The following is a 23713-nucleotide window of genomic DNA, read 5'->3' as shown; positions in this document are numbered from 1 at the left end:
CACCCCCCAGGACAGAGCATTGGTGTCAGTAGAGCCAGTCGCTTCCCCTGTCTTTAGTCCTCTGCACATGGCCAGGAGAATCCTGGGTTCCTCTCTGACCGGAGGCCAATGCTCCAGCCTTAGTTTGTGCATCTGCCCTGTGCTTTCTTCCTGCTGGTGGAAATTCAGGTGCTGAGAGGTCCCTTGGAACGGCGCATGGTGGACTTTCCTGGCACATAGGTCACTGCATCCCAGTTATGACCATTTCTATGGGTTCAAGTCCTACCAGAGTGCCAGGTGAAAGATAACTCTTTTTTGTTTGCTTGAGTTTTTGTTTGTTTGTTTGTTTGGTTTTGGATCACATCCAGCAGCGCTCAGGAGCTATTCCTGGCTCTGCTCAGAAATTGCTCCTAGCAGGCTCGGGGGACCATTTGGGATGCCAGGATTTGAACCACCGTCCTGCAAGCAAGGCAAATGCCTTACCGCTGTGCTATCTCCGCCCCCCCCTTTTTTTTGGACCACACCCTGTGACGTTCAGTTACTCCTGGCTATGCGCTCAGAAGTCGCTCCTGGCTTGGGGGACCTTATGGAATCAACCAAGGTCTGTCCAGGATCAGCTGCTTGCAAGGCAAATGCCCTACAGCTGTGCTATTGCTTTGGCCCTTGTTTGCTTTGTTTTGTTTTTGTGTCACATCCAGTGATGCTCAGGTGTTACTCCGACTCAGGGATCACTCCTGGCAGTGTTTAGGATACCATATCAGGTGCCAGGGATCAAACCCAGGTGGGCTTTGAGCAACGTAAGCACCCTTCCTGCTGTACTATCACTGCACTGGAGCTCTCAAAGGAATTTTTGTTTTGGAGACATACCCGGAGGTGTTTAGGGGTTACTCCTGGCTCTGTACTCAGGAATTACTCCTGGCAGGCTTCAGGGACCACATGGAATTCCAAGGATCAAACTTAGGTTGGCCCGCATGCAAGGCAAGTGTCCTTCCCTCTGTGCTATTGCTCGGACTCTCAAAGGGATCTTTGACCTATCATTTCAAATCTTTCTGAGAAAAGGCCAATGGATCTTTTTATATTTGTGTGTGTGTGTGTGTGTGTGTGTTTGTTTGGGCGGGGGAACACCCAGCAATGCTTGGGCTTGCTCCTGACTACACTCAGGAATAATTCCTGGTGGTATTTGGGGGACCATATGCAGTGCTAGGGATCGAACCTGGGTCAGGTGTTTGCCTAGCACTCAGCCTATGGGTATTTGCCTAGCCCCTGAACTGTGGCTCTGGCCCAATGAGTCATTTTTACCTGAACTAGTCTTTTGTCTCTTTGTTTTTTTGTGGGGGCCACATCCTGTGGTGTTCCTGACTACCCCAGTTTCTGCTGCTCAGGGATCCCTCCTAACAGTGCTTGGGGGAACACGTGGTAGAGGGGTTCACATGCTAGCAGGACTTTTGAAGCCAGGCCAGAGTGATTACACAGAGGGGAGGGCATTTGCTTTGTGTGCAGCCAACCTGGATTCAATGCCCAGCATCCCATATGGTCCCCTGAGCCTGCTAGGAATGATTTCTGAGTGCAGAGCCAAGAGTGACACTGGGTGTAGCCCCAAAACAAAAACAAACTAAAAGACCTTTGAAGCCTTCTCATGACTGTGACTGCCTGTAATATTTGGCAATGAAAATGTTTCCTTTCTTTTTTTTTTTTTCTTTTTTTTGGGGCCACACCCGGCATTGCTCAGGGGTTACTCCTGAAATAGCTCCTGGCAGGCACGGGGGACCATATGGGACACCGAGATTCGAACCAACCACCTTTGGTTGTGGATCGGCTGCTTGCAAGGCAAACGCCGCTATGCTATCTCTCCGGGCCCTCTTTTTCTTTTTGCGCCACATGCACATCCAGTGATGCTCAGGAGTAATTCCTGACTCTGAGCTCAGGAGTTAACTCTGGGTTCAGGGGACCCGTGTATGGGATGCTAAGTATCAAACCCAGCTTGAATGCATGCAAGTCTAGCATGCTTCCTGCTGTGCTATCATTTCAGTCCCACAAATATAGGACTTCCTTTCTAATTGGAATCTGTTGTTTTGAGGCACTTTCTGGGCACTTCTGGAGGTGCTCAGTACTTACTCTTGGCTCTGTGCTCAGAGATAATGCCTGGCAGTGCTTGCGGGGTGGGGAACCCTGTGTAGTGTGGGGGATTGAACTCAGATCAACTGCATTAAAGGCAAATGCCCTACTTGCTGCTGTACTGTTTCTGGCCCATGACCACTTTTATTCTTCTTTTTTTGGGGGGTGGGGTGGGGGTGCATACCTTGCTATTCTCAGTTCAGGGAACCATATATGGTGCTGGGGATTGAATCTAGGGCACCTACCTATACTGTCACTCTCACCTGTTGTGTTATTTTCTCTTGGATGGAGATGGGTGGGTGGGTCAGTCAGAGCCTGGTGGTCCCTGGGTAATTGATTGGATGTGTGAGTCTGACTGCAAACCCCAGTTGTGCCCAGGGCTCCCTTCAACAGGGTTCTGTCTTTTTCCAGACCCTTACAGGGTATGTGACTAAATTTCCTTTGATTTTTTTTTTAATTTGTTTTGTTTTTGGGCCATACCCAGAGATGCTCAGGGATTATTACTGGACCTGCACTGGGGTCATTTCTGTTGGCTCTTGGGGCATTATTTTGGATACTGGGGACTGAACTCTGGTCAGCCACATGCAAAGTGCCTTTTTCTCTGTGTTATTGCTCCATCTCTCATTCTGTCTTTATTTGTTTTGTTTGTTTTTGGGTCACACCTGGCACCACTTAGGGGTTACTCCTGGCTCTACACTCAGAAATTGCTCCTGGCAGGCTTGGGAGACCATATGGGATCTCTGGGATCAAACTCAGGTCAGTCCTGGGTCGGCCACGTGCAAGGCAAAAATGCCTTACTGCTGTGCTATAGCTCTTGCCCCTCATTCTGCCTTTTGTGCCAGACTTTGAAATTGTTTCTCTGCCCTGGGATTATTATGGAAAGCATTTGATAATTTCCTCTGATAATTTAACTTAAAGAGAAAGAGGGGAGGGCGATTGAGTGATATACAGTGGGGTGGGCACTTGCATTGCATGTGGTTGACCCGGGTTTGATCTCGGGGATCCTAGGTGGTCCCCAGAACCTCACCAGGAATGATCCCTGAACAGTCAGGAGTAGTCCTGAGCACTGCTATGTGTGGCCCAAAACCAATCAAATAAAAACATCTATAAATAAACACAACTATTGCTGAAGTAAAAGTTCAGCAGGCAGGGCTCTAGGCCTGCATGTGGTTAAGTTAGGTTCTGTCCCTGGCAACACGTAGGAAACCTGGAGCTTGCCAGGAATGAACCCTGAGCGTAGAGCTAGGAGTCAGCCCTTGAATACCTCTTGGGTGTGACAAAACAAAACAAAGAGAAAATCCAAAGAAAGAATTGAGGATGGCTTAGAAATGCAGTTACAAGGGCTGGAGAGTTAGTATAGCAAGGAGGGCAGTTACCTTGCACATGGCTGACCACATACAGTCGGTCCCCTGGAGCCCACCAGGAGTGATCCTGGGATGCAGAGCCACTCACTAGGTATGGCAGAAACAACAAAGACTAAGCATTCCTGTTGCATGGGACCAGCACAATAGCACAGTGGGTAGGGCGTTTACCTTGCATGCAGCCGGATGGGTCTGTCCCCAAGCCTGCCAGGAGTAATTTCTGAGTGCAGACCAGAACTAACCCTTAAGTGCTGCTGCTGGATGTGGGCCAAAAATAAAACCAAAAGAAAAAGGATTCCTGTTGCAAGTACAACTGGAATTGAAGCCTTGCAGGGTGGGACTCTGTGGGGAGCTGTACTTCCTTGTTTGCAGCAGATTCTGTTTGATCCCTAGTACTGGGTTAACCCAGGCACCACCAGGGATCAATCCTGAGCACTGCCCAACCTCTTCTTTATAAATAATGTCCTTCTCAATATAACAAGTGTATCCTATGGCTCCTGTGCCCCCTATAGGAAGGCTTCTGACATTTAAGAACTAGGGTAGCAGGGCCAGAGAGAGAGCATGGAAGTAAAGCATTTGCCTTGCATGCAGAAGGTACTGCGGTGGTTCGAATCCCAGCATCCCATATGGTCCCCCAAGCCTGCCAGGAGCGATTTCTGAGCCTAGAGATAGGAGTAACTCCTGAGTGCTGCCGGGTGTGACCCCCCCCCCAAAAAAAAGTCAAACAAATGAAAAGTAAATTTTGGGCCCGGAGAGATAGCATGGAGGCATGGCATTTGCCTTTCATGCAGAACGTCGGTGATTCGAATCCCGGCATCCCATATGGTCCCTGAGTCTGCCAGGGGTGACTTCTGAGCATAGAGCCAGGAGTAACCCCTGAGCACTGCAGGGTGTGACCTAAAAAAAAAAAAAACTGGGGTAGACCAGCAGGGAGGATGCTGGCCTTGCACATGACTGACCAGGGTTGGGTTTAAACCCCAGCATTCTAAAGGGTTTCCTGAATCCTAAACTCCTCTCTGAGCTGCTTATCCTTGCTCAGGGGGTAGCCCACCCAGTGGAACCACAATAAGAAGTCTCATGCATACAGGGCTGGGGCCATTAAACAGCGGGGAGGGTGCTGGCCTTGTATGCAGTCTACCCTGGTTCCATCCCCAGCATCCCATAGAGTCCCCTGAACACGCCAAAAGTGATCCCTAAATGCAGAGCCAGCCACTAGTCAGCACTGAGCATCACTGCTATGGGAAGAAAAAAAAAAAAAATGAACGAAGAAGAAACAGTTCAGGGACCAGAGCAATAGCACAGCAGGTAGGGTGTTTGTCTTGCACATGGCAGACCCAGGTTCCATCCCTAGCATTTAGTATGGTCCTGGAGCCTCCTAGGATTTCTGAGCACAAAGCCAGTACACACAGCGCTTGCTGGTGTGGCCCAAAACAAAAACAATAAAACAAAAAGAAACACGCTGGAGTGATAGCGCAGCTGGTAGGGTGCTTGCCTTGCACATGGCCAAACCAGGCTCGATCCCTGGTATCCCAAAAGGTCCCCTGAGCATTGCCAGGATTCCTCAGTGCAGTGAGAAGTAAACAAGCTCTGAGCATCACCTGGTGTGGGCCAAAAGCACAACAAAAACACATGCATGTTTGCCTTGCAAGCAGCTGATCCAGGACCTAAGGTGGTTGGTTCGAATCCTGGTGTCCCATATGGTCCCCGTGCCTGCCAGGAGCTATTTCTGAGCAGATAGCCAGGAGTAACCCCTGAGCACCGCCGGGTGTGGCCCAAAAACAAAAACAAAAACATTCAGGGGGGCCGGAGAGATATGAGGTAAAGCATTTGCCTTGCATGCAGAATGCTGGTTTAAATCCCAGCATCCCATATGGTCCCCCAAGCCTGCTAGGAGAAATCTCTGAGCTTAGAGCCAGGAGTAACCCCTAAACACTGCTGCAGGTGTGACCCAAAAACCAACCAAACAAACAAAAAACAAAAAACCCACATGCAGGCTAGAGCTATATATATAAGCACTGCAGGTAAAGTGATTGATCGGGTTTGAACCCTAGCATCCAATAGTGTACCCCAATCCTGAGCCCTGAGTGCATAACCAGGAATCAGCCCTGAGCACTGCCAGGTGTAGCCCCAAAACAAAACAATAAGAAAATAAAAACAAGGGGCCGGGTAGGTGGCGCTGGAGGTAAGGTGTCTGCCTTGCAAGCGCTAGCCAAGGAAGGACCTCGGTTCGATCCCCCGGCGTCCCATATGGTCCCCCCAAGCCAGGGGCGATTTCTGAGCACATAGCCAGGAGTAACCCCTGAGCGTCAAACGGGTGTGGCCCAAAACCAAAAAAAAAAAAAAAAAAAAAAAAAAAAAAAAAAAAAAAAAAGAAAATAAAAACAAGGGCCCGGAGAGATAGCACAGCGGCATTTGCCTTGCAAGCTGCCGATCCAGGACCAAAGGTGGTTGGTTAGAATCCCGGTGTCCCATATGGTCCCCCTTGCCTGCCAGGAGGTATTTCTGAGCAGACAGCCAGAAGTGACCCCTGAGCACCGCTGGGTGTGGCCCAAAAACAAAAACAAAAAACACTAAAAAAAAAAAGAAAAGAAAAACAAAAAGTTTTTTTCATGCCAGTTCAGAAGAAAACAGGTACATCAGGCCAAAGAACAAACCAGATAGGGAATGGTGGAATGGGGTTCGATAAAGACACCAGCTGAGTGGCCAGGGAGCAAGCTCTGAGAGCTGCAGGAGGGCTGTGTAGACTGGTCCCCCAGAACATGACCCTCCTAAGTGGCTGGGTGTGGTCCAACCTCTAGTCCTTTCTGCATTCACAGATGCTTCTTTTGTAAGCCTGAAGCTGAGTTGAATCCCATTGCCTGCCCTGTGAGCACCAGGCGGGCAGCAAGAGAAAGGTTATGGGGTGCTGCTGGGTATGCCTGAGCCCCATGATGCAATCATAAGTGCCAGTAGAATGACCCCTAGTGAGGGATCCTCCCATTGCATGAGAGAAAGAGAAAGGAGACACTCCCACCTGTCTCACTGCAACAGTAACCAAGGGAAAGAGGAAAAAAGGCAACAAAAGGGAATAGGATAGCTGGGAGAGCTCTAGCCTGGCACGTGGCTGACCAAGGTTCTAGCTGCATATCTCAGAGGTTTTCCCCAAGTTCCACCAGGAGTAACCCCTGAACATCATTGCTGTGTGTGATCCATGCATCAACAAAATAAAGGAGGGCTGAAGTGATGGCACAGAGGGCAGGGTGTTTGCCTTGCACATGGCCCACCTGGGTTCCATACCCAGCATCCCATAGGAACCCCCAAGCCTGCCAAGAGCGATTTCTATGTGCAGAGCCAGGAGTAACCCCCGAGCACGGCCGAGTGTGGCCAAAAAAAAAAAAAATAATAAATAAATAAATAAAAAGAAAGAAAAAAAAGAAAGTGAATGAATAAATAAGCTAGTAGGATAAATAATTCAGGGGCTAGAGCCATAGCACAGCGGGTAGGGCATTTGTCTTGCAACACAGCTGAGCTGGGTTCGATCTCCGGTATCCCCTGAGCCTGCCAGGAGTAATTTCTGACTGCAGAGCCAGGAGTAACCCCTGTGAGAAAAGGATATTTACCCACCCCTAAACCCCCTAGCGTCTGTCAAGACTGATCCCTGCCTAAGCCCAATGCCAGGAGTCAACCCTAAGCATTGTCAGATGTGGCCTAAAAAAATAAAATAAAAAACAAAATAACAGCAGGCCTCAGGAGAGAGTACATCAGTTAGAGCAGATCCATAGCTGTGCCCCATCTGGGTTTGATCCTAGGTACCACATGTCCTGTCACACCCCATCAAAACCTGGGGCTATCTTTGGGACCTGGGATGGCCCAGTGGAGCTGCACACCAACAGGCCAGGACAGTATCGCATCCCTGTGCTATCATATGGCACACCAGGTTGGTTAGCTGATAAACACAGGGTCCCAGGACCTCCTGAATATGATTTCGAAGTCCCTCCCCCAAAATAGCAAGAAAAGAAGGCAAGGACTTCAGAATGGGTCAGAGCCATAGTACAGTAGCTCAGGTACTTGCCTTGCGCTGCTAACCTGGGTTCGATCCTGAGTACCGGGCCCGGAGAGATAGCACAGCAGTGTTTGCCTTGCAAGTAGCCGATCCAGGACCAAAGGTGGTTGGTTCGAATCCCGGTGTCCCATATGGTCCCCCGTGCCTGCCAGGAGCTATTTCTGAGCAGACAGCCAGGAGTAACCCCTGAGCACCGCCGGGTGTGGCCCAAAAACCAAAAATAAATAAATAAATAAATAAAATAAAATAAAAAATAAAAAAGATTCTGAGCACCATCTTAGGAACTCTGTCCTTCCAGGAATGATTCCTGAGCACTGCTGGGTGTGGCCTCCCTCAAAAGTTCACATACTCTGCCTGCAAAATATGCTATAATGGTATAGCAGGGAGGACACTTGCCCTGTATGCGGCCAACCTGGGTTTGATTCCTGACACCACCAGGGATAATTCCTGAGTGCAAAACCAGGAGAAATCCTGAGCACTGTCAGGTATGCCCCCCCTCAATATAATGCTGAGGGCAATAGCACAGAGGGTAGGGCGTTTGCATTGCTTGTGGCCAACCCGAATTCAGTCCCCTGCATCCCATGTGATCCCTCGAGTCTGCTGGAGTAATTTCTAAGCACAGAGCTGGGAGTAACCCCTGATGACTGCTAGGTGTGGCACAAAAACAAACAAAAATATGCTGTGGAATGCTGAATGGGGAGGGGTACTTGGAATTTTTTTTTTTTTGGTTTTTGGGTCACACCGGCAGTGCTCAGGGGTTACTCCTGGCTCCATACTCAGAAATCACTCCTGGGAGGCTCAGGGGACCATATGGGATTCTGGGAATAGAACCAATGACCTTCTGCATGAAAGGCAAACATCTTACGTCCATGCTATCTCTCTGGCCCCAGTACTTGAAATCTTGCTGAGGGACAGGCAGCAGAACTTTAGCCCCCCAGAAGCTAAAGTTGCACCCGAAAATGCCCAAGATATAAGGCACAGACACACACAAATGAGGCACTTGCATATCAGGTCAGTGCTCCTTGATCTCCAGTGTTCCCCTCAACCTTTCGGAGGCCCAACTCGTTTGTTCACACACACAACTCCAGTTTGTTCGCATGCACGCACACACACACAAACTCCAGTTTGTTCACACACATGCACGCACACACATACAACTCCAGTTTGTTCACACACACAAAATTTTTCTCCAGAAAAACAGGAGAATTCAGGGGTGAGCTGGGTGAAGGCTCCAAGGGCTGGGGTACAGCTTTTTTGTTTGGTTTTTTGGTTTTTGGGCCAGTGCTCAGGGGTTACTCCTGGCTCCACGCTCAGAAATTGCTCCTGGCAGGCTAGGGGACCATATGGGATGACGGAACCAATGACCTTCTGCGTGAAAGGCAAATGCCTTACCTCCTTGCTATCTCTCCAGCCCAAAGGGGTACAGCTTTGTGGGCAGGATCCGTGGTTTCATGCTCAGCACCTCAAGGTCCCCAAGCATAGTTGAATGTGGCCCACAAACACTAGCCCTACCCTGAGAACTGAATGTGGGGGAGTGCCCACTTCACCCTGCAGTAGGGGTCCCACATCTGACAGGAACCTCCGTGGCAGCTGGCAACCCCCCTTCCTCTTCAGCCTTCTCCTTGGAGCACTGTTTTAGGATCAGCCTTGCTGGGCCAAAGGGCACAGGAGAGGAAGGTTTGAGGAGCTCTTGATAGCACAGTTCTGACAGCAGAGCTGTGGCTCCTTCGTGGTGTGAACCCATAAGACAGCTCGGTTCCATGTGCGGCTATTCAAGGACACCTGGGGCCTGCAGTCTCGAGGGAGCTTGGAGCCAAAGGATAGTGGGGAAGGCATGTGCCTTGGCTGGCTGACTTGGGTTTGATCCCCAGCACCTCATATAGTCCCCCTGATCTCTGCCAGGAGTGATCCTTGAGTGTAGAACCAGGAAGAAGGAAAGAAGGAGGCATGGTGGGTAAGGAGGAAGGTAGGAAAGAAGAAAAAGAAGAAAGGAAGGGGAGAGGAGGGAAGGAAGAAGGAAAGGGAAGGGAAGGAAGAGAGAATGAAAGAACATGAAGGGGAAACGAGGAAGGAAGAGGGAGAAGGGAGCAGGAAGGGGAAACAAGCAGATTGGGGGGTTGGTAGCGCCAGCTGTTCTAGGGAACCCGTTTAGCCTGTACCCAGTCCCAGGACCCCAGAAGCAAGGTAGTGCTTCAATTTCCCCCCAGAGCCTCTATCCCTCAGGTCGCCATACCCTCCTCTGTCCCCTCAAATGCTACCCTGTCTACTGTCCTACAGGGAAAGATCCACAGGGCTGGTGATGGTCTGGGCCCCTCTTGTGTACTTCTCATCAGGCCAAGATTGTGAATTGGGAGACCCAGGAGTGGGTTCCTTCGCACCCACCTGCTGCTCTTCTTGACAGCTTGACTTAATTGCTCCCACTAATCCACATAACCTCCTTTTCAGCTGTTTTGAATTAATTCCACCTGCACTGCAAACAGGGAGGATTCATTCTTCTGAGCCACACACACACTGGTGCTCAGGGCTTTCTCCTGGCCGGATGAGGGGTGCCAGAGATCGAACCCAGGTCTGCCACAGGCAAGGCATTTGCTCTACCTGCTGTACTATCTCTCTAGCTCCCCAAATTAATATTTTAAAGTCAGAGAGTTGGCTCAAAGGGCTGGAGCACTGGCTTTAAATGTGGGGGGACCTGGTTCCATCCCTGGCATTGCAGGGTCCTCTGTAAAGCACAGGGTCTAGCCCACAAAGGAATTTTAAACAAAAGTGCATTTTTTTTTTTTTTTTTGGTTTTTGGGCCACACCCAGCGGTGCTCAGGGGTTACTCCTGGCTGTCTGCTCAGAAATAGCTCCTGGCAGGCACGGGGGACCATATGGGACACCGGGATTCCAACCAATCACCTTTGGTCGTGGATCGGCTGCTTGCAAGGCAAACACCGCTGTGCTATCTCTCCGGGGAAAGTGCATTTTTTCATGTCTGGTCGCATAGTCCAGCAAGTGACATGCTTGCCTTGCATACAACCCGGACACCCTGGTCCTGCTAGTTAGTCCTGAGATTCCCGAGCACTGAGCCAGGAGTAATACATATCTATAAATTTTCATAGAGAAAGATGTAACGACGATGACGCACACTTGTACAGAGACAACTGTTAACCTCTGACATTATTATTGTTTTGTTTATCGAGTCACATCCGGTGGTACTTACTCTCAGTTCTGTGATCAAGGGATCACTCCTGGAAGGGCCAAGGGACCATAGAATGTACTGGGGGGTGGAACCCAAGTTGCCACATGTAAGCCAAGAGCCTTCCTTGCTGGACTATCTCTCCAGCCCGTGGTGACATTTTTTGGGGGAAAGATTTGAAACCATTCCTGGAGGTACTCAGGAGCTACTCCTAGCTCTGTGCTTTATGGGGCAAACCTATGATGGAACCAAGCAAGGCAAAAAAACCCTAACCACTGAGTTGACAGTTAAAGAAAGAAAAGTCTGAGGTCAAGGAGTGGCCTAGGAGGTGTGCTGGCCTGCAGGGTGCCCTGGGTTTAATCTCTGACACCCCAGCACGGTTGGGTGTGGTTCCCAGACCAAATGAAAATCAAAATCGAAGGCGGCTGGGCTGTTGGTTTAATGGGATCGATCTTCCCTTTGCACACGTGAGGCCCTAGGTCCCATCTTCAGTAGCACCAAAAGGGGAAAACAAAAAGGACCGTGACCCCGAAAAGGGCAAAACCTGCCCCCCCACTTAGTACTTAAGAAAATTTGCCCCTCAGATCTCCCACATGGCCACAGTGGGGGGGGGGTCCCTGTCCTGCTTCGCTCCTCTCCACCACCCCAATTTTGTGTTCCCTCCAAGCTCCTCTCCACCACCCCAATTTTGTGTTCCCTCCACGGCAGGGTTGATGGGGGACAGAAAACCCTTTGGGCCACTCATGCCTTGCGTACCTGGCTTGAGCTGGGGAGGTCCTGGGGATGACCCTGAGCCTCACCTATCTCACCTATCTATCATTCCTAACTGGTTCCTGATTATGAGTGGGGAGCCCTGTCAGTCTGCGCTCCTAGACCTTCAAAGGTCCCCCTAGAAACAGAGGAAGGAAGATTCGGGGACCCACCCACAGACGCAGCTGCACTCTCTCCCAGCAGGCCTATGTGTGTGTGTGGGGAATCCCTAGGAACCGAGGCACAGACAGAGGGGTGTCGGGGTTAGTGGGAATTGCAAGTGTCCTGGGGGTGGGGGGACGAGGCGAGGGCCCCCGCGCTGCCCCCTGGAGGCCGCGAGGGCCGCTGCACCGCCGCCTCAGGCCTCAGGAAGACGGCCACCCGGCCGGCTCACTTCCGCGCGCGGCGACTGGGTCCTGCGGGTGGGGACCCGAAGTCCAGGGCTGGCAGCCCTCTTGCGCCCCGGCCTTCAGCGAGGCAGACCCGCACGGCCAAGGGCTTGACTTGGCGGGGCTCCTGCAGAAAGAAAGAGGAAGGAGCGCAGGAAGCCGCCGCCGCCGGGTGCAAAGCATAGGCCAGGCCAGAGGCGAGCCTGAGGAGACGGAGACAGCCGGGGACCCCGCAAGGGAGAGAGGCTGAGGCAGCGCGGGGACCCGACTGAGGCGGCGGAGGCGGACGAGGCGCGGCGAGGGGGGAGGGTCGCGCACGTGGCCGGGGGGCGGGGCCCCCTCCCCCGCCCGGCCACGTGGGGCGGGTGCCCTCCCCCTCCCCCTCCCCCTCCCTCCTTCCCTCCCTCGCTCCGGGCGGCTGCGCGCGCCGGCCTCAGCCCGAGGTGGGCGCGCCCGCACGGAGGCGAGGCGAGGCGCGCGCTGAGGAGAGGGGCGGGGCAGGCCCGAGAGGGGCGCGCCGGCCGGGGGCGTGGCTTCCGGCGACGAGGGGCGGGACGAGTGCGGCTTGACTCCGCCCCCGCGGCGGCGCGCGCCGGCTCGCTCCGGCTCAGCCAGACGAGAGCCGGGCGGGCGGGCAGGCGGGCGGGGGGCGTGTCGGGTCGGGGCGGCGGCGGCGGCCCGAGGGGGCGTCCCCCGGGCGGGGCGGGGCGGTCGGAGCGGGCCGGGTTGGCACCGCGGGCTCCGGTGCGTCAGGGCGCGTCAGGCGCGGCGGGGCGGGGCGGGCCGGGCTGAGCTGAGCTGAGCGCGGGCGGCGGCGGCGGTGGCGCGCGCGCCGGGCCTCCTCCTCCTCCTCCTCCTCCTCCTCCGCCTCCTCCGTCTCCTCCTCTCAGCCGCCGCCGCCTCTGGCACTCGAGCAGCCGCCGCCGGCCGGACGGGCGCGCCGCTGCGCTCCGCTCCCGCTCTCGCTCCCGCCGCTGCCTCCTCGGCTCCGCCGCGCCGCGCCAAGCCGCTCCAGCCAGCCCGCCGCCCCGCGCGCGCCCCGCCTCGGCCCGGCATGTCGGCGGCCGTGGCGTGCGTGGATTACTTCGCCGCCGACGTGCTCATGGCCATCTCCTCGGGCGCCGTGGTGCACCGCGGGCGGCCCGGCCCCGGCCCCGGCCCCGAGGGCGCGGGTCCCGCCGTGGCCGCCGCCGCCGCCGCCGGCTTGGAGGTGCGCGCGCCCCGCCGCGAGGCCGGGCCCCCGGGGCCCTCAGGGCCGCCGCCGCCGCCTCCCCCGTCGTCGTCGTCGTCGTCTCCGTCTCCGTCGGCGGCGGCCGCGTCCCCCGCGCCCCCACCTGCTGGCCGCCAGCATCCTGGCCGACCTGCGCGGCGCCGCCGCCCCGGGGGCCGCCTCGCCCGCCTCGTCGTCCTCGGCCGCCTCGTCGCCCACCTCGGCCGCGCCCCCGCGCCCGCCGCCGCCGCCGCCGCCAAGAGCCACCGCTGCCCCTTCCGGGCTGCGCCAAGGCCTACTACAAGTCGTCGCACCTCAAGTCGCACCTGCGGACGCACACCGGTGAGCCGCGCCCCCGCCCGCCCGCCCGCCCGCCCGACCCCCCGAAGCGCGCGGCGCCTGGGGGGCGGGGCGGGGGGCGCGCCCGGCTGAGCCGCCGCTGCCTCGCCGCCGCCGCCGCCGCCTCGGGGGGCGGCGCCTCGGTGGGTGGGGCGCTGGCGGGGGGCGTGGCGGCCACGCGGTCCGCGGCGGCGGCGCGCGGTCGGCCGGGTCCCCGGCGCGATCTGGGGGTCCCCTCCCGCCGCCCCGCTCCACTCCACACCTCCCTGCGCCCCGGCACTCCGCCCGCTGTCCCCGCCACGCCCGCCCGCCCATCGCACCCCACCGCACCCCACGCCGGCTTGCTCTCCTTTGCTCTTTGGCTTTCTGCCCCCCCCCCCACTCCGCCCCATCGTGGCCCGGCCTGGAAGGGAGAGCGATCGGGCCCGGCCTCAGTTTCCCCCGCGGGCTACGGGTCCCCAACCCGCTTCTCCCCGAAGCGGCGGCCCCGACTCCGCCTCCGCCTCGGGGTGGCCGCGCGCTTTGGTCCCCGAGGGCGGCGCAGCCTCTCGGGCTGGCGCGCGGCCAGGCTTGGGGGTGCCCGGCACGTTTTTTGCTGTCGCTCGGAAGGCGACGGGGTGCGGGGTTTTGGGGATGGGGATGGGGAAGGGACCCGGGGCGGGAGGCGCATGGTTTGCCCTCCGTTTCCACCGCCCCCCCCACACCTGCTGTGGCTGTGGGAGCCCGGAAGGTAGCAGGGCTGGGGGAGGGAGGGGTCGGCACCCCGCGAGGCTCCGGGTTCCACTGCTGGCGGGGGAGACGGCTGCGGAGCGAGCCTGTGGGTCACCAGCCCCTTGCCTCGCTGGCCTACCTGCGCCCTCCCCTCTCTCTCTCTCTCTCTGTCTCTCTGTCTCTCTCTCTCTCTGTCTCTCTCTCTGTCTCTCTCTCTGTCTCTCTCTCTCTCTCTCTCTCTCTCTCTCTCTCTCTCTCTCTCTCTCTCTCTCTCTCTCTCCCTCTCCCTCTCTCCCTCCCTCCCTCCCCTGCCGCCCACGCTGGGAAGAGGCGAGCAAGACTGGGGCTGGGCGGTGGCTTGGGGGGGACTTGAAGGTGCTTGGGCCTGAACATTGGGGCGGCCGGGTATGGACGCGGCGCCTCCTCCTCGTTGGGGTGCGCCGGACTTGGACTCCCTGGCCCCGCGGCCCCGTGGCCCACGACTTTCCCATCGGGGGTCAGCTTGAAGGAAAGGGCAGGAGAACCCCGCCTCCTGCTAAGGTGCCTGTGGGAACACGTGCGGAGCCCCGCCGGGGTGCGGGGGCGGGGGCGGTGTGGGCACAGCCGGCGCCCCTCTCTCTCTCTCTCTCGGCGACGGAAGGGGAAGGTGGAGGCGGAGCCTGGACTGGGTGCTGGCACCCTCTTTCCCATCTCCCCACCCGCCCCTCCGCTGCGGGGACCTGCCCCCCCCCAAAATGACCACCCTGCCAGACCTAAGTAGGGTGATGTCGCTCTTTCCTGCTTCGAACCTTGGTCGCCCGGGTGGTCGCAGGAACCTCGAGGTCACTGTCCGACTTGTCATCCCACTTCCCGGAGAGTGTGCATCTGTGGGTGCAGGAAGTGGGGGGGAGAGGGCAGGGCGAGGGTCCTTTGCCCCAGGGCGCTCCCTTATTTTACCTTTAAGACACCCCCCCTTTCACCTAAGAGTGGGGCTGGGGCTCCCCCTACTCGGGTCCCTTGCATTTGAACACCTGTGTTTAGTTTGGACTCGGAGGGTCCCCTGGGATCGCGCAGGCCTTGCCTTTGGAGGGAGGGGGTTATTCAGGACTCCCCTTCTCCCGCCAAGCGCCTGCTGCTGGGGTCCTGAGGGGCAGTTGGTGATTTTTCCAGCGGCCACCCTGGAAAGCCCCGCCAAGGCTGGGAGCAGGCCCTGGACGGTGGGGAGGTGGGCACGGGGCGCAGGGGGGCGCAGGGGCGTGGGGAGGCCGGGCCAGGGGCGGGGCGCAGGAGCCGGGGGCGCCGTTGACGCGGTTGCCGTGGAGACGGGAAAGGGGCGCGGGGCGGGGGCGGAGAGGCTGTCGGCTCCTTCCCGCAGCCACCTCCCCACGGACCGCTCTGCGCCCCCCAATCCACGCAGTGCTCCCCGTTCCCGGGAGCGCGCTTCCCTGAGGCTCGGGCGGGGGCAGAGCAGCTTCCCTGGCCCCCACCTCATGCCACGAGCACTCCAGGGCCCTAGCCATGGTTCCTTGGATCCCCACGGTGCAGCCCCTACCACCCCTTTCCCCCCTTATTTACCGGGACGCCCGCTTTGTTCTGTTCCAGAACCACACTGCGGGGAGCCTTAGGCTCTGCTCTAGGGGTGCAGGGCTGGGCTGCTTTGGGGAGATGCCTCTGCGGGAGCCCTGCTCTGGGGTTGCGGGGCAGGTGAAGCATGTTTGGAGTCTGAGGTACCAGCTGCAGGGCCTGGATTGGCGGGAGGGAGCCCCCCCCCTCAGGCCTGGGTACTCTTTAATCTCTCAGGTCGCTCAGCTGGGAAAATCCTTTTACTCCTAAGGGATTAGGATGGGGGGCGTCCACCGCTGCCTGAGCCCTTGTGTAGTGGGAGGAGCACCCCACCTGCGCTGGAGGCTGGCGGGAGGCAGCTGGAGGATCCCCATTTTTTTTTTTTTTTTTTTTTTTGGTTTTTGGGCCACACCCTGTGACGCTCAGGGGTTACTCCTGGCTATGCGCTCAGAAGTTGCTCCTGGCTTCTTGGGGGACCATATGGGACGCCGGGGGATCGAACCTCGGTCCGTCCTAGGCTAGCGCAGGCAAGGCAGGCACCTTACCTCCAGCGCCACCGCCCGGCCCAGGATCCCCATTTTTTGAGGGTGGCACTGCTGGTGCCTTTTGCCAATAGAGAAACTGAGGCAGGTACTGGGAAAGGCGGGGCTGGGACGCCCTGGTTTTATTTTATTTTACCAGAGGTCAGAGGGACTCTGGAGAGGGGGAGAATTTGGGGGGTCCCGTGGGGGTGCTGTGAGCCTGCCCATTTGGGCCCCGACACTGCTGGGGTGTAACCGCCCCCCACCCTGGCTTCCTGATAAAGGGGCACAGATGGCCAGGGAGGTGCCATGATACCAATGTGGGGCGTCTGGTTCCCGGGGAGCAGGGTGGGGGGAGGCTGCTTCTAAGGCTCACAGCTTACAAAACTGCTGGATGGGGCGAGCCTCAAGCCTGGGTGAGGCGTGGATAGGGACCCCACATTCCCGGGATGGGCAGTGGCGCCTGGGTGCTCAGAGGGGGAACTGGAGAGGGGTGGGGTCGGGGTTAAGGGGGATGAGTCTGGGGCAAGAACATTGGGGAGCAGCTCACTTGGGAGGAGCTGAGGGCAGGGAGGTGGGTAGCTGGGGGTGCTTGCTGCCTGCTGGGGAGACCCCCACCCTCTACACTAGGGTGCATGGGAGAAGGGGGGACCCCGTGGGATGGGGGCTTCAGTTGTTACTTTGGGGTGCTGCTTGGACTCCCACTGGCCCATGTCCTTAGCTGTCAGGACAACTTCCCTCGGTGTGGGGAACCCCATTTCCAGTCCCCCATATCCTACACCACATGCCCCCTTTGCCCACCTGCCTGGCCTTCTTTCACCTTCCCCAGCTTTCCTGGGCACCTGTTTCCCCTCAGTCTACCTGTCTAGGCTCATCAGTATTCCCCCACAGTCTGTTCTCTCCTTAATGGGGGGCTGCATTGTCACTGGCCCAAGATCATGCCAGGATCCAGCTCCCCAAAGCTTTGGGCCCCCCCCCCCCCCCGGACGTTGGAGGGAGGGAGTTTCTGTGTCCAAGGAGACCCTTCAGAGTTACCTTGGGGGAGCCGGGTAGTAACAGTGTCACTGCCTGCAGGGCCTTGAGTTCTGGACCTGTACCCCTGTTCCTGGGTTCCAGGAAGCTGAGAGGGGCTGGGGCAGCCCCTCTGCCCTGAATGGGGAAGTGAACTGTTCTGAGGTGCCCCAGCAGCCAGAAGCTCCCCTGCTATCCTTGTCCCCAGCACCCCAAGTTCACAGCTGGGTGTGGCTGCCCCACCTCCCTTTTCAGAATAGCCAAAACCTCCCCTTCTTCCCCAGGAATCCTTTCCCAAATGCTTTGTAAAAAGGATGGAGGTGGGGTCCCCTTTGGGTGCTGCTTGAACCATCCAGCTGCTTTCTAGATTGTTCTAGGGAGGAGGGGGGCTTCTGCAGGGGTTGAGCTGTTGTAGCCTGTGACCCCCTACACCTGTGTGTAGAAGTGACCCCCTAGCGCCACCCCTACATTTGGGACGTGTCCTTCCCTCAACCTGAAGGACTGAAGCCCCCAAGAACCCTGGGGTGCGGCTTGCAGGTCTAATGTACTGGGGGGGAGGTAGTTGTTTGGAAGGGAAGCATGGAGGGTTCAATTTTCTTCTCTCAGCCCTTTACCCTGCTCCACTTCTTGCTTTAGGGGGCTTTCTCTCATCCCTAGTCTGTGGATCCCCTCCTAAGGGCCTTCTCCATCCCCCCAGACCCCGTGGTGGGCCCCCTTTCTTGGTTGGCCGGTGCCCCACCAGCTGCTCTAGTCCAGGGCAGTATGGCTCATGGCACCCAAGTTCCGCAACTGCTGGGAGGCAGGTCCCCAATTAGCCCGAATTTGCCCACCACACCCCTTGCAACCTTCTCTGCTAGTCTGCCGGTGGCCGGAAGGCGGGTGTACCGGCCCTTGGCCTGGGTGTGGCGGTGCCTCCTGACCCCCACCCCGTGGGGATTCTGGGGGCACAAGGCCTCAACCCTTGCGCCACGCCACCGTGTGCGGGCAGCCTGGTTCTAGGATACAGCCTCAGAGAGGCTGGGTGGGCAGCGATGGCGCTGTTGGGGGGCAGGATGGGTGCGGCGACGGCGGCAGAGCACGGGAGGCGGGGTGTGCGGAGGAAATCAGAGGGCGGCGGCCCTCCCCTCCCCGCCGCGCCATCTGGCTGGGGGCGGAGCCAGGCGGCCCTTGCTTCCCCCTCTGCCCGCCCTGGGGACTGGGGGACCTGGACCGGCAGGGTTGCTCCCCCGGTGCTCAGGCTTCCTTTCGTTATCCGGCTGGGCCTGGGAGTGCCCTTCCCGCACCCGAACCTGGCGGGTTCAGCTTGGTGGGGAAATCGGGTTCTTACTAGCACCTGCCCGCCCGCCCCACCACCTCCATACTCGCACTTTGCACTCTGGGTGGCTTTTTCCAAGGGAGGCGGTGCGCTGGGGTCACTGCTACCCTAGGTCACTGAGAAGAGGTATCTGGGGCCGGGGATGCGTCTCCCTCCGGTTGGGGAGGTGCCTTCAAAATCTCGGGGACACCCAGAGGGCTGAGTGTGGCTTTTGCACGCCGGGAAGGGTCCTTGGAACCCAAAAACAGATTCAAGGTGTGACCCAAGAAGTAAGAACAGGGCCTCTCTCTCTCTCTCTCTCTCTCTCTCTCTCTCTCTCTCTCTCTCTCTCTCCTCTCTCTCTCCTCTCTCTCTCCTCTCTCTCTCCTCTCTCTCTCCTCTCTCTCCCTCTCTCCTCTCTCTCCTCCTCTCCTCTCTCTCCTCTCTCCTCTCTCTCCTCTCTCCTCTCTCTCCTCTCTCCTCTCTCTCCTCTCTCCTCTCTCTCCTCTCTCCTCTCCTCTCTCTCTCCTCTTTTTCTTTCTCTCTCCTCTCTCTCCTCTCTCTTCTCTCTCTCCTCCCCCCTTCCTCTCCTGGCTCCTCTCTCTCTTCCCCTCTATCCCCTCTTCTCTCTCTCAAAAAAAAAAAAAAAAAAGAACAGAGCCAAAGCAATAGTACTGAGGGTAGGGCTTTTGCCGTGCACGCGGCCCACCCGGTGTTCCAGATGGTTTCTGAGCAGTGGCAGGAGCGTTATCTGAGCGCAGAGCCAGGAATAACCCCTGAGCGCCGCCGGGTGTTGCCCAAAAACTGGGAAAAAAAAAAAAAAAAGAAATCAGACCACACCTTGAGAGGGGGTCCATTTAAGGAGGGAGAGCCTGCACCCTTAAGCCTCTGCAGATTGATAATATTTGGGCGCGATGTCTGAAATTGGACGGGGGCGTGTGCTCGCGCCTTCGCGCCTTTACAACTCACCCGTTCCCAGAATGGGCAAGGGGAACCCCACTACAACCCTTCACTCATCGGCCTCTGCCTTCTCTCTTCCCGCCTCCCCCTGCAGGCGAGCGCCCCTTTGCTTGCGACTGGCCGGGCTGTGACAAGAAGTTCGCGCGCTCCGACGAGCTGGCGCGCCACCACCGGACGCACACTGGTGAGAAGCGCTTCCCCTGCCCGCTGTGCACCAAGCGCTTCACCCGCAGCGACCACCTCACCAAGCACGCGCGCCGGCACCCCGACTTCAGGCCCGAACTGCTGCGCCGTCCCGGAGCCCGCAGTGCCTCCCCATGCGACTCTCTGCCCTGCAGCCGCACAGGCAGTCCCGCGCCCAGCCCCGCACCTAGCCCAGCCCCGACCCCGGTCCTGGCCCCTGCCGTTGCTGGCCTGTAGGGGCTTCCTGTGCCCCCCCACAGGCACCAAGCACTGGCCACCCTGTCCCCCCAGCGTGGATGCCCATCCTCCCTCCGAGGGCCTCCCTCTGATGCAGACCCTGCCCTTCCCGAGCGCGCAGAGGTGTGGGGGGAGCCCCAGAACCTGCGCAGGTCAGCTGGGCACAAAGGGGGTCACAGGAGGGGACCCCCGCTCCATGTAAATAGCCATGACCTATGACCGTTAACTCTCCCCCCCTCCATCTGTTCAAACTGGGGCCCCAGGTGGGGGGCCAGCGTTCCCCACCCCCTGCACCAATGCCCTGCTTTGGGGGATTGGGGAGGCAGAGGGCTAAGGTGCCCCTCCTGGTGCTGGGACTCGGGGCCCCACCCCTAGAATCCTCCCTCTGGTTTGGGATGAAGTGTGAAGAGCCATAGAAGACAGACCAGAGGGTAGGCCCCTTTCACCCCCGTATAACCCTTTCCTCCCACCCCAGTTTGGGGCCCCGAACCCCACTGAAAGCCATTGGAGAAGTTCAGGGATAAAGGGGTACGGCCAGGCCGTATCCCCCCATCGGGTACTCAATCTCAGGTGTGTCCATGCCCCTGGGAGGGCGGCCCAGCTCTCCCCCCTTTGAGAAGGGGGGTGCGCTGGCCTTGGGGGAGGGTTGGCCCCCCCTTGGTCCCGTGGCCTGGGGCCAACTTGGGGTGGCAAGGAGAGAGAAGGGGATTCTTCCAAAGACTGTGGACTCCTTTGGGTCGGGGTGGGTCTCACTGGGGTTGACGGGGGTTAATTTATTTTCTTGTCTCTGCTGGCTGGCGGGGGGTCGCTTGCTGCCCCCCCCTTCCTGCGGGTGTGTGAATGTGAGTGAGAGACGGGGGAGGGGTCCCCCACTTTGGCCTTCGGCAGCATCTTGTGACAATCAGTCCCACCCTCCAAAGGTGGGTGTCCTGGATCCATAACCTCCCCTTTTCCCAGAGTCCCACTTTTCTGGTTGTCTGGACTGAATAGGAGTCTTGCCCTAAGCCAGTGGGAGCAGGGGGGGGTTCACCCCGAATTCCCTGGGATAGTTCGTTTTTTGGACCGGGTAGAATATTTTTTCAAGGGCCAATCAATCCCTGGTGGGGGGCCCACATCCTCAGGGGGTGAGTGCGGGTGGGGGGGGGTTGTCTCAGTGCTCTGAACTAGGGGGGGAAACACCCCCCCCTCTGTGGCTCCAATTGGGACTCCTCAGACCAAGGGACTGAGGACTCCAACCCTGGGTGGGGAAGGGCCCCAGGCCCCCTGTCTGTGCCCCACACTCACCCAAGATAACATTTGTTCTAGAACCTTTATTTCTCCCAATGGGGGGTTGGGGGGGACTGGTTGGGGCTGGAACGGATTGGACCCCACCTGGCAGGATCCAGGGATGGGTGTCAAGGTCGGAGTGTCCTTTTGAAGGAGGGGGGGCTGTGGAGGATGTTGGGGTCCCAGCTCAGTCCTCAGGACTGGTCCCTCTGTACCCTCAAGTCGCGCCTCTCCAGAATTGTGAAATGCCTTAGTGGGGGTCGGGGTGCATGCAGGGTCCCCGGTTTCCTATGTGTCTGGTGGTCCCTTGTCTGTGCCCTGCCGACCCCAGGGGGGACTGGCAATCCTAGCCAGTCACCAGCCATTTTGCTGTGGCCTCAAGAAGAGGGGGTGCCCAGAGACTGCTTTCCAGCCGCGCCCCCTCCCCCCTGCCCTGCCTGGAACCCACTCCTTGTATTTAATTAAATGTCCTTTTTTAAACCCGATCTCAGTGTGTGTCTGGTTTCTCCCCTCCTTCCCCATCACACCCATAGAACCCCCCTACTCCCAATCGCTAGCCTCCTAAGGAAACTGAGGCAAGAGCCGGGGAGTTCCAGGAGTGTCCGGGACCTGAAATAAAAGCTCTTCTCTAGCCCAGGCTTGGTGAGGGGGTGGCCCGTGGGAGCGCACTCCGCCCAGTGCTGCCCACGCCTGCCACAGCTGCGCCCCCCCTCCGCCCGCCTCCCGCGCCGTCTCCCCGGCAACCAGGCGCTGTGACTGGGCGCCGGGGGCGTCCACCACCCGCCCCCTTCCGGCGGCTCTGCGGGGCAGGGGGAACTCGGCGCCCAGCAGTTTAATTGTCCTCTAACCCACAACTTGGAGGGGTCTGGGAGATCAGTTAATAGAGAGCTTAGACCCCCTTCCTGTAAAAGATGAGACCCCAGTTGGGTAGGCGATTTTTCTAGTGCGCACAGTGTGGGGACTCCCTCTTTCTCCCTTACTGCGAGGGTCGTCCCTGTTGCACCCCCATTTCAGCCTCACCTATGTCTTTATCCACTGACTCCCCCAAGAGTACCTCCTGGCTCGCTCAGATCTCTTCCAGGATCTCTGGGTAAAATTGTGAAGAAATTGGGGGGTTGTCTTCGGCATTTTTTTTCTTTTTTTGGGTTTTGGGTCACACCCTGCAGCGCTCAGGGGTTACTCCTGGCTCAGAAATCGCCCCTGGCAGGCACGGGGGACCATATGGGATGCCGGGATTCGAACCACCGACCTTCTGCATGCAAGGCAAACACCTTAACTCCATGCTATCTCTCCGGCCTCTTCGGCATTTTTCTGTGTCCTTGAAAACTTGGGGTCCTCTTAGTCCTCCCCTTATTCAGGTCCTCATCTGGAAGGGCCCTTTCGGTTTGTGGATGAACTGTTTCCTACCTGCTTGTGTTTCGGTTTTTCTCATCCTGCTCCCCAAAATGCTTTCATTACTAACCGTCCATCTTTTCAAGAAGGCAGAACATAGAATTCTTGTGGTCACCCTGACTCGACTCTGCCTTGCTTTGTCACTGTCTTCGATAATTCCTGGAAGCCCCTCCTAACTTTTAAGTCCAGCATTTCGCTATTTCTCCCCAGACAACCTCCTCACCCCATCTTAATTCCTTCAGGCCCATGTCTAGTTAGCTGATGGATGACCCCTGCTCCCCAAGGCCTGGTCTTCCCACGGTGGCCACCAGAGGGAGCGCGTGAAGCAAAGTTTCCTCTGCCCATGTCCCAGCTCCTTGGGGGACAAAGCCGAGGTCTTTCCAGCTCTCCCCAAGCTCTACCCCACCCCACCTGCTGCATCCTCTCCCTGCTTTCCTCTCCTCCCCTTCTACCTTCCTACCTCTGCTCCAGCTACTCAACGCTGGAGCTCCTTGCTGTTTTTTTTTTTTCTCATCAAGCTACCAGTCTGAGTCCTGCCTCAGAACTCAGAAAGAACAAGATTGTCCTGTAAACCTCCAGCGCCCCGTCCTGTCAAAGGGATTCCCCTAGGTAACCCTATGGGCATGTTCATCCAGGATGTGCCCTTATATGTTTAGCTTATGTTACAGCTTTTGTCATCCTCCCCATTTTCCCCCCCGGGGTCGGGGCACTCCGAGAAGTGTTCACAGTGCTAAGGTGGGTTTTTTTTGTTTGTTTTTGGGTCACACCTGGTGGTGCTCAGGGGTTACTCCTGGCTCTGCGATGAGAAATTGCTTCTGGCAGGCTCTGGGGACCATATGGGATGCCAGGGATTGAACCCGGGTTGTCCACATGCAAGGCAAGTTCCCTATCTGCTTTGCTATTGGTCTGGTCCCAGTGCTCAGGGATCACTCTTGGCAGGATTTGGGAGACCATATGAGGAGCTGGATGGAACCTGAGTCAATCTGTACAGTAAAGCTGTACTTTCAGGACACCGCACTTTAAAAATTTTGTGACCCAGGGGTAGTCAGGGCTAACTCTTGTCGCTGTACTTAGGGATCAGATTACTCCCTCCCTCACCATGGTGCTCAGGGGAACATATAGAATGCAGAGATCAAACCTAGAATGGGGCCCAGAGCGATAGCACAGTGGTAGGGCGTTTGCCTTGCACACAGCCGATCCAGGATGGAAGGTGGTTCGAATCCCATATGGTCC

General features: G+C 57.5%; 1 protein-coding gene across 1 annotated transcript; it reads left to right on the top strand.

Moving 5' to 3' along the window:
- Positions 1-12839: 12839 nt before the first annotated feature.
- Positions 12840-21573, top strand: KLF16 (KLF transcription factor 16). The gene is given in 5 exon segments (XM_049787942.1): positions 12840-13141; positions 13143-13242; positions 13245-13298; positions 13301-13366; positions 19497-21573. Coding segments are annotated over 5 exon segments (819 nt in total). The 5' UTR covers positions 12840-12868; the 3' UTR covers positions 19823-21573.
- The last annotated feature ends 2140 nt before the right edge of the window (positions 21574-23713 follow it).

The sequence above is a fragment of the Suncus etruscus genome, chromosome 15 (genome assembly GCF_024139225.1).
Source record: "Suncus etruscus isolate mSunEtr1 chromosome 15, mSunEtr1.pri.cur, whole genome shotgun sequence".
NCBI lineage: Eukaryota > Metazoa > Chordata > Mammalia > Eulipotyphla > Soricidae > Suncus > Suncus etruscus.
This window is presented reverse-complemented; position numbering and strand designations above follow the sequence as displayed.